The sequence below is a fragment of the Aegilops tauschii genome, chromosome 5 (assembly GCF_002575655.3).
Source record: "Aegilops tauschii subsp. strangulata cultivar AL8/78 chromosome 5, Aet v6.0, whole genome shotgun sequence".
In the NCBI taxonomy this organism is placed as follows: Eukaryota; Viridiplantae; Streptophyta; class Magnoliopsida; order Poales; family Poaceae; genus Aegilops; species Aegilops tauschii.
In genome coordinates, this window is record NC_053039.3 from 54,591,005 (window position 1) to 54,601,690 (window position 10,686).

At 42.3% G+C, this 10,686-nt stretch overlaps 1 protein-coding gene across 4 annotated transcripts; it reads left to right on the top strand.

The window, feature by feature from the left end:
* Nucleotides 1–1,713: 1,713 nt before the first annotated feature.
* On the top strand, nucleotides 1,714–9,020 carry LOC109765303 (protein FAR1-RELATED SEQUENCE 5). 4 transcript variants are annotated; one of them, XM_020324100.4, is made up of 5 exons: nucleotides 1,714–2,056; nucleotides 4,140–6,314; nucleotides 6,401–6,531; nucleotides 6,725–6,811; nucleotides 8,758–9,020. In XM_020324100.4, the coding sequence occupies exons 2-5, from the start codon at nucleotides 4,142–4,144 to the stop codon at nucleotides 8,818–8,820; spliced, it is 2,454 nt and encodes an 817-aa protein (XP_020179689.1). In that variant the 5' UTR covers nucleotides 1,714–2,056; nucleotides 4,140–4,141; the 3' UTR covers nucleotides 8,821–9,020. The 4 variants fall into 4 exon arrangements, with proteins under 4 accessions (XP_020179689.1, XP_073355881.1, XP_073355879.1 ...); XM_073499780.1 differs by lacking the exon at nucleotides 8,758–9,020 and adding an exon at nucleotides 8,475–8,627; XM_073499778.1 differs by lacking the exon at nucleotides 1,714–2,056 and adding an exon at nucleotides 3,801–3,900.
* The last annotated feature ends 1,666 nt before the right edge of the window (nucleotides 9,021–10,686 follow it).

Consider the following 10,686-nt stretch of genomic DNA (forward strand, 5'->3'; position numbering starts at 1 on the left):
AGTCACTCGCAATGTTGCATATAGCAGAAGGCGCCATATTCCTTCGGGCTAGAAAAAGCTATTGAAAGGCGCGGCGACTATTCTATGCCCAATCGGTATTTCCTATTTGGTGCCTTTAGTACAATTTGCAAACGGAAGCACGCCCCCACCTCCCCTCCTGGTTGGGCCGGCCCTTTGCCCGGCCAGAATCAAATACACAATCTCTTCCTCTATTGTAAACCACAGGAACCACTAGGACGATCTATCGCTCGTGACTTGTTACTTCCTTTTTTCGTTTCCCAGTTCGTGGAAAGCCTCCGATTTGTAGAAAGCCCCTTATTTTTGTTTGGTTTTTTCTTTCTTTTTTCCTTTTATATTTCTTTATTCTTTATTCTTTTTCTTTACATTTTTATATTTTTATTCAAAATGCTCGAAGTTTTTCAAATTCGATGAACTTAAAAAAACAATGAACTTTTTCCATATTCAATGATTTTTTTAAAAAAATTGATGAACTTTTTCCAACTTTGATTATTTTTAAAAAAATCAATGAACTTTGTTTCAAAGTCAATGATTTTTTTTTTCCAAATTTGATGTACTATTTTTCAAAATTGATGAACTTTTTTTCAAATTCGATGAACCTTTAAAAAAATTACGGACCTTTTTCAAATCCGATGAACTTTTTAAAAAAATTATGAACTTTTTTCAAATTCAATGATTTTTTTCAAATTCGTGAACTTATTCCAAAATCCGTGAGGTTTTAAATTCATTTTTTTATTTTTTATATGTTGTCAAGTGGACGTTTGATAACTGCAACTAGTCCAATAAGATCGGACCCAAAAAAATGCAATCAAGCAACCAGGCTTCTTGGGCCGGCGCACAATAGGAGGCACGTGGGCCCAAGACCCTATTTGGGCACTTAAGGCACCGGACAGGAGCTCCCAACCAAGGCTTCCTTACCTGGGCCAAATATCACTTTGGAAAGTTGTGGCACGCTTGAAAGATAACAAGTTAAAAGGAGGGTATCTTGTGCCACCGCCGTCATGTGAGAAATTTAAGTCCCCTCTCCTCTGGCTGCCATCTTGTCGCTAAGAGGTAGGGGAGGACCTCGGATCTTCAAGACCTATATGTTCTTCGTCAACGTCTAGTGATCATCATAGTTTTGTGAGAATAAATTTTCTATCGTTCTTTTGGTAGTACCATAAGGTTAGAGAGTTTTCTATCTTCGCAAATCTAATTATTCGGATCTATGAGTTTATATTGCTGTGTCAAGCTTTTATTTGTTGGTCTGATTCTTTGTAGAGTGAAATCTTCCATCGACACCATGATGAAGATATAGTGATTCGACGGCCTGCACTCCTAGGGGATCATCCCCGGCCCAAGTATGTTCATCGAACAAGGCTTCCCATCTTTTTGGATGAGCGACTCAATGTGCTTTTAAAAATCATTATTGGTAATGTTTGTGTGGGTAAAAGAGTGACAACATCGTTGTTTTAGTCCAATTAAAACCTTTTTACTGAAGTCTTTGGAGTATTTCTTCTAGTCAAAACTGGTACCGCAGAGAACATGTTTTCTGGAGATTTTATTATAATCTTTAATCATAGTAGTTATTTTGTATTTTCTTGAATTTTAGATCCAAATCAGTATACCTGTAATTGTTATAAGTACGAATAAAGTTACATGTGTTTAAAAAAACCAAGTTAAAATGGGCTCGAATGCCTGATACCAGCCGAACTCAGTGGCCTGCTTGTATCCCGGCGCGGCGCAAGAAGGAGAACAGAGCAGACACCGCTAAAAAGAAAAAGAAAAACCGAGAACAAAGCAGACTGGACCAGGCGCTGCTAACCCTACCGGACTTCTCGACCGGAGCCGAGCGCCGCCCCGAGCGCCGGGCGCCACGCTGCCCGCACGGCCCCAAGTGAGCGCGCTACCACTCGCTCGGTGCCGCGCCCCCGAGCCTGCACGCCGCCCTCGGCTCCTCGGTACTTCGATAGGCACGGCGTGCGCCGGCCACCGTCCACCGCGACGGCTGATGTGCCACCGGTAGCACCCCGGCCAACATTTATCCACCGGCCTAACCGTGAGTGTTCTGACTTCTCAGTTTCTGTTTTTTCCCCTCTTTCCAGCTGACAATAGAAGATGGTTAATTGTTTGATTCATTGCAGCATTCAGTCAAATTTAATTAGGATTCTTTCATGAATACGCTGATCTTTGAAAAATAGAGAAAATTTTATTGTTACTAAGGGTATGTTTGGTTTGAGCTCCTATACTAGCCCCACCGAAATGTTGACATGACCAAAGTGAGGGCAAGTTGTTCTTGTTTGGATTGTAGCCATTGTACCATCCAAAATTTCGGCAAAATTGACCTATGTTTGGTTTGCAACCAGTTGAGATGTGAGGGCTACACTAGTCTTAGGAATATTCAGAGACATATACGTACTTCTAATCTAAAAATGTTAAGAAAATGTAGTGCCTCTGTTCCTGCATACACGAAGAAAATATAAGCGTACATGGACAGTGCTAGCCAGCCGGAAACACATGCCTAATCCAGCACAGAGCTAGCTGCCAGACTGACGATGTGCGGACTAGAAACTGATACGTGGGTTTGTAGGCTGGGAGTGGAATTTGTAGGGAAGAGGAAGAGAATCAAGGCTGAATAAATGTTGGAACGGAAATGCAGGGACTGCGAAGAGTCTCACCTAGGTTACTGTCCAAGTGAGGAAGGTTGGGAAAGGGGCCTAAGTTGCTTCTGAATCCAACGGTGCCTCAGCTCACACAATATAGATCGAACGGCTGTTAGTAATTAAGGTGATGTGGAAGCACACACGTGCAGCAAAATAGGTATTTAATGACTTGTAGTGGGGGTTGTCTATATAAGATATATAGAAAAAAAATGAAAGTAAGATACAGTTTCCTACAAAAAACTAAGATGTCTGAACAAGAAAATAAATGAGGCAGACAATGGTGCGTAATTGGTGCAGGTGGAAGTTGCTGTACAGGAGCGGAGACTTGTAGGAGTACTTGCTAATCGCATGAGGGCCCACTGAACAGCTACACTCTAAAATAATGAAACTATCCTACAACATGGACCACATGATGAAGAAACAGATAATTACACAGGACCCATCCAGGAAGAGATGGCAGTGTACGACGCAATATTTGGCGAAGGTTCACCGCACCCTTGGCTTGCTAGTGTGCTGGCGAGAAATGCATGGTCTCGCGGTGGCTGTGCCGGGCCAGCCAACTCTTTGGCACCAGTTCAAACAGCCATCAATTTCGCTGGGCAATCCTATTTTGTGGCATGGTAGCTTTGGCTGTGATTTGAACAGGCCCTAAGAACAATTTGTAGTTTCCTTGCTGTTAGTGTAAACTTTCATGTCTTATATTGTATGTCACAAAGTAAAATAAATTGTAATTCCGTGTGCCATTTTGAAAACCCTGGTTCCACCACTGGAGGAGATTCTACTTATATTTGCACGGAGTAGATGAGGGCCAGTGGTGCAGCTAGACCAGGTTTGGTGGTGGTGGTTGGGGGGGGGGGGGGGGGGGGGCTATATGTTTTCCAATTTAATTCCTGCTAAAAAAATCTTCACAAATTTTATTCCAGGCTGTTTTCTTTTGCTGGTACAGATCAATCCAGTTTCCCCTTTCTGAGGTGCTCCCGTCCATCCGGTTAATTGTGGCTTTGATTATTCTTATAGCGGTTTGTTTGCTGAATAACATTAATTCCGTTGCACTGGAGAACCTCAATATAGTGGTTCTATGCAAACCTGGTAGAATGGAATATGTTGTAAATCTTGGAAATTTAAAGCTTGGAAAATAGTCTACCTGTATGCGTTATGATTATGATAAGCAACATATTTGATGTTCTAGGGCTTAAGGATTGTGTGCATCATGTGGTGACAGCAGCTTGGATAACTGTAGGTAATGGTTAACTCGCACGACTGTATAGTTCACTTGGGCTCTTGCGTTCAGTTTCCAGAGGGCATGCCTTAATTACCTTTAATAAGTCGAAAGTTAGTGTACTCTAGTATGTCAGTACCTCATTCTCATTTATGTTTGACGCATCCTTAAATTTGTTGTATCGCATGGTTGACTTTATCTCTAATTAAATTTTGCTTGGCATGTGACCAATATGTTTCCTTTTGTGGTGGATGATGCAGAAATGGAAGGTACTAGTGTCCCTATTGAGATTGATGGAGACGCGATCTGTCTGGAGAATGTTGGAGACGACGAGCATGAAGCTCAAGAGAGCGGACAGGTGCAAATCATCTATGCTACTGAAAATGGCGCTCAAGTAGCTTTTGACAGCCAAGAACAGGGAACGGAGGAACATTCTGTGAGAAGTGAAGAAGACCAGGAAAATAATTCTGTTATACCAAGCCGGGAGGAGTTTACTGAAGAATTGCGCACTAAAGTTGCGTATAGTGAGGAACAAGCTTACAGGCTGTACTGTGAGTATGGGCACCGTATGGGTTTTAGTGTGCGAAAGGGAAAGCAGTACTACTTTACAGGGACCAAAGTTATTCGAACGAAAGACTATTACTGCTCAAAGGAAGGTTTAAAGGATGATGAGCAGCTTACTGAGGCAAACTTTAATAAGCCAGAGACCAGAACTAACTGCAAAGCGATGGTCCGTTTTAGAGTTGATTCCGAAGGTCAGTGGCGAGTTATTCAGATAATTCCTGAGCATAATCACGAGTTGGTTCCGCCTGAAGAAATACACTTACTGAGATCAGTGAGGATCCTTTCAATTCCAAAACCCGGTACACTGAACGCAATGGTGAATGCTGAAATCCAATCGATGCATGACAGTTTGCATGTGCATGATGATGGTGCTGAATGCCATAGTCAGGTTAGCATCCAAAGTTACGCACTGCTTGAACCAGAGGATGCCGAAGCACTTGTAGGATATTTGAAGCGTAGAACAATTGAACAAGGTATGTTCTATTGGGATGTGCAAGTAGACCAAGAAGGCCAAATGACCAATTTCTTTTGGAGAGACGGTAGAAGCCGTGTTGACTATGACTGTTTTGGAGATGTTGTGGTATTTGACACATCATATCGTACCAATAAGTACAATATGATATGTGCCCCATTTGTTGGTATTAATCACCACATGCAAAATGTTATGTTTGGCTGTGCATTTATGTTAGATGAGTCGGTGACATCCTATGAATGGTTACTGAAATCATTCTTAGAGTCAATGGGTGGTTGTCCGCCTAAAACAATATTTACTGATCAGAATGACACTATCTCAAAGGCAATTGAAGTCATTCTCCCAGAGACACGCCATTGTCTTTGTCAGTGGCATATCGAAAAGAACCTACAGGCCCATTTGGATACACCAAATGCTTCTGGAACATTTCATAGCATGTTCATGAAATGCATGAAAGATTGCGAGTCAGAAGCAGAGTTTGAGGAAACATGGGCAATGATGCGTCAGGAGCATAATTTGCAGGATGACCAGTGGCTCACTGATCTATTTGAGCAGAGGCATAAATGGTGCACAGCTCTTCACAAGGTTGCATTTGATTGTGGTATTAGATCACTGGATAGGAATTTTAGTTCACACAATGTGCTGGGCAGCATTGCTGATGAATCAACTTCACCCACTAATTTTGCTCTTGAGTTTGATAAACTGGTTGGGAGTTGGCGTACAAATGAATCTGTAGACGATATTCAGTGCAAGCAAATTTCCCCAGAGTGTTCAGTTAAGCAGAATAGTATTTTGCAACACGCTGCTGAAGTTTACACACATAAAGTCTACAAGTCTCTTGAAACAGAGTTTCTAGACGGATGCACTGGAACTTCATACCAGGAAATGCAATGCAGTGAAACACTGTATAGATTTGAGTTCATTATGCAAAGTAGTCCAAAAGTTTGGATAGTTTTCCTTGACACCTCTACCATGGAATTGAGCTGTAGTTGCAAAAAATTTGAGATGATGGGCATACTTTGTTCGCATGCACTGAATGCACTTGGTCTCAAGAATCTTGATAAAATTCCTGAAAGTTATGTTTTAAAGCGATGGACAAAATATGTGAGGAAAGGGACTTATGTATTTCCAAGTGACCAGTCTCCAGAACAAGATTGCACAGAGGCTGTGCTTGCATATCGTAACCGGGCTATGTGGTTTGTTTATGATCTGCTGATGAAGAGCAAAGGTCATCAGGATACAAGAAAACTTATTCTTGACGTGCTTGAAAATGGAGAAAAATCATTGGAAAGTGTATGTGAACTGAAAAGGATGCATATACATCCCTCAGGAAAAGACAAAGATGCAAGTAAAGCTGAGAAGAGGAAAAAAAAGTTATCTAAGCAAGATAAAAATTCAAGTAATTCCTCTTTTGCTTCTCATGAATTGTAATTTGTTTAGTCCTTAGTAGCATGCGTCTAACAAAATCACTATGTTGTTTTGCAGGAAATGTTAAACAAGTGGTTTTGCCTCCGCCAGCCGAGTCAGTTTTTGTTGACCAACCAAATCAAAATCAGTATTTTGCAACAGAAGATATTGCAACAAACTCATCTATTGGTAGACCTTTCTTCTACCAGGTAGAAGTCCTACCATTGAGTCTTGTGCTTTATTCTTAATTATTACTGAGTACCTTATTATCTACTCCCTCCGTAACTTAATATAAGACGTTTTTTGACACTATCGTTGTGTCGAAAAACGATTTATATCAAGTTACAGAGGGAGTATTTAGGTATATGATGATAAATTGTGTGCACATTACATCTATTCCAGGAATATCCTGGTACTGGTGTTTCAGCAAGTCAGATTGAGGGGCATGCAAATATCCATTCCGTGCCTCAGTGTGCACCAGCACCACAGGTATGTTGACATACTTCCTACTCTAGAATCTAGACCTTTTCTTAATTGAAGGTAACATATATTAAGAGGTAGATACGATTAGGAAGCTTCATATAACATGCCTATTGATACAAACGAGTAAATCGCATACCGGTACTTGAACTTGCATGCTTAGTTCAGGCAAAGTCCTAAAACTAAAAAACTAGTAGGTCCGCAAAGTCTCAAATGCCTATAAATTGTTCAATCATGTCCAAAATCAGGTTTTTTCAGGGTGGCATGGCACTCCCTCATGACAAAATGCTGCCTTGGTATCTCTTCCCAGTCTCTCCCCCCCTTATGCAGTTATGCTGCCTGTTGAGATATATTTATCAAACAAGTTGAGGAAGCTGGAGTCTGAGCGATCTGTCAAAATGGCAGCAGGGGCATTTTGTAGCCTAACTACGGGCAGATTGGCGATGTGGCCATTACTGTCCTGGATTGGGGTGCATAAGTTGTGGGTGCTGGCCATGGTCTGTAGGATTGAAGTGCATGCCATGGGGCAGCAACACACCATACATCAGGACAATGTAGGCTGCTCATTGTCCATCTGGAAATCTCACTCAGTCCATTTGGTAAACATGTCGCCTGATGCTCGTTTCTAGGCTTGATTTGGTCAAGTAAGCAGCTTGAAAGAAAGTAGTTGATGAAGCATTCATATATACATGCATGTGCTAGATAGCTGGTAGATGCCGTCAATTGGTTTCAATGCGATCTGACATCTTGCTTACGATAAAGTTCAAGGCAATTGCGGTTGGTAGAAGCACCTTTTCCTGATCTTTCGTGCTCAGGATGGTGACCTGCTAAGAGTGTGGTCAGTGCTCCCTTGCATAATATGTCAGCACAGCCCGAGCTCGCTTGTGGCCACGCCAGTTCGTGCTTATCAAGCTTATGAGTGGCCATGACAGCTTGTTCAAAATTCAGCATCCCCAAGCCGTCTGTCAAAATATCGGAACAAGGGTGGGAGACGGGAAAGAAATGTCATGTCAATCTGGCAAAACAGCTTCTGGGTCTGGTCGAGCCATTTAATTTGAGGACTTGAAACGAGTTTTGAGTTTAGGGCCCTACTTAGTAAAGTAAGCAAGTTTAACCATGCTGCAATTTACTCAATACAAATTAATTTGGTCAACATGTGGTTATACCTCTCATAAAACAAGCATGTGGTTATACCTTTAACCAAATCACCCCCTAGGGAACCCAGCCGTGCGCATACAAGGGTCATTGGGATATACCATTATGTCTATTAGCCTATTGTTGATGTTGCTGCAAGTTGCCAACATTTTGTTACTAGAGATCCTTGCCTTTGCCAAACATAGCATCTTATTCTTTCCTCACAGCTAATTGGAGGACTGACCTGTGAAAGCAGGCTGTAGGCTTGTAGCTTGTCCTAACAATAACATCAGAATGCAGATACTGCTCAGTGCTTCTTAATGTACTAATGTTGCCATGCCATTCATGAAAAATGATGTAATATTACTAGCTGGTATATTGGGTCACCAGTACTACCTCCGTAACTATATATAAGACATTTTTGCAGTTCAGTTTGAACTGCAAAAATGTCTTATATATAGTTACAGAGGTACTAGTAGATAATTAGTGTTTTGGTATTTCTGATGGCTAGCTCTGTGTACTAACCCCCAGCCATTAGCCATATTGTATTTAAGTATCATCATGCGGATGAAGAGAAGAAAGTTGGAAATGGATGAAATCGAAGTAGGAGACACACAAAAGTAAAATTTGGCGCTTGATATATGATTTCAATTTGTAGAAGAACATAAAACGAAGGAGAGAAATCAAGGAGGCTTCCATAACTCTCTTTTCTAATGCCATGCTGAATTTTTTAAGTCAGATATGGAGAAGCCATGCTGCTTTTATTTATCCATGTTTTCTTCGTATGTTGTTAAGCTACTCACATTCATGAACCCTGACAGGAATTTCCGGCATATGACGCAGTCCACCCCCCATCTACATTTGGTGGCGAAAGTAATTTCTGAGGAATGCAGTTGCAGTAGTACCATTGATGTGTGAATATCTAAAGTGCATATTTCATTAACTGATTGTTGTATGGGCATGGTGTGTTGGATGATCCTAAGCTGTATGTAGGTCTCTTTTCTTTGACTTCGCTAATTGATGTACCAGATGTAATTTGTTTACTCAACTGTATGGAGTGGAAGTATTGTGCAGTTGAGAATTAGGAGCTAAGAACATCTTAAATAGCAGCCTTAATTTTGGGCACGAGGGAAAAAAAACGCCCTCCAACAGCTGCCCAACTCTAATTTTTTTTGTAATTTCCTTTTGGGCAGCCCTAAAATACAGCACCAAGTGTTGAAAATATATAGCACTTGGGCTGTTGCTGCTAAATTGCGCGAATGATCGATGCAAGGAATGAATAGTAGCAGAGAAAGGGGGTCTCCCTGCCATAAACCACGCCGGTGATCGATTCTGGCACCCGGGGTGTCGTTCAGAAGGCAGGACGATGAAGATGTCGAGAGCAGGAGTGCAACCCAGTCCCTCCAGCGCAGTGGGAAACCCATTTTTTGAAGGAGCTCGAAGATATACTCCAAGAGACGCTATCGAATGCCTCAGCAATATCCAACTTCAGAAGGAGTGCGGGCGTCTTGCGGCAGTGTAGAGCTCTGATGGCATTTTGCACGTAGAGAAAGCTATCATGGATGCACTTTGATCTCTAAAAAGCAGTTTGCGCAGGGGAGATGAGCGTGCTGATGACTGATGCTAGCCTCATGGATAGAACCTTGGCAATTAGTTTTGCTATGGAATGTATGAGGCGGATCAGCCGGAAGTCACCCATGCGCGTGGCGCCGTCCTTCTTCGGCAGAAAGGCGATCATGGTGGAGTTGAGGTCAGAGAAATTGCTTCCAGCCAAGTTGTAAAAGTGCTCGAAGACCGCCATGACACCGTGCTTAATGATGCACCAGCAGGACCTGAAGAAGGCACCAGAGAAACCATCCGGCCCCGATGCCTTGTTCGCGGGAGAGGCCAGGATTGCTGCCCAGACTTCAGGTTCGGTGAAGGGGTTGCTGAGGCCAATGTTCTGAACTGACGGCAGCTGGATGGATTCCCAGTTGATTGAGCAGCCGCGGGCTTGCCTCGTGCCCAGCAGATTTACAAAGTGAGTGTGCGCAATGGCAGCCTTGTCATTGTGTGCAGTGGCCGTTTCGGCATCCGATAGAGCGAGAAGATGAAGTTCTTTCTCCCAGTGGCCTGGTCGGATCTTCACGGCGCTAAACTTCGCCGCTACTCACCCTCGATCACACATCTATGCCATCAAATTAGTAGCATTAGATTCATGATAAAATATATTTTCGTCATATACCTATTTGGTTTCACAAGCATTGACATATTTTTGCACAAACTCGGTCAAATTTTGAGATAGATTGACCCTCCAACAAAGTTGGAAGTACACTCTTTCAAGGACGGAGGGAGTAGTTTCTATTATAGATGAGTTCGTGTGACTCCAATTATTGCGATGATTCCTCATCGGATGAGGAATTTGATTTAACAGAGGAGGAGGATATTGCTATGATCATGGCGATGATGCACAATAACAAGAGGCCGAAGCATTGGACGTTGAGTGAAGCCAATCCTTGGGATGGATGAGGTTGAGTCACTAAATGTCCAATGCTTTTGTCTTATTATCTTAATTTTTGAGGTGACCCCATGCGACGGGTAGGGCCTACGGTTGGATTTTTTTCCGAGAAAGGGTGGATTTTATTAACTCAAGATGAGCATCAAGGGGATACAACACAATGAGCACATGCCCAACCTCTGCATAACTAGGATGCACACAGCCAATACCAACTCACACACAAAAAAAACACCGACAACTAGCAAAGTCAAAG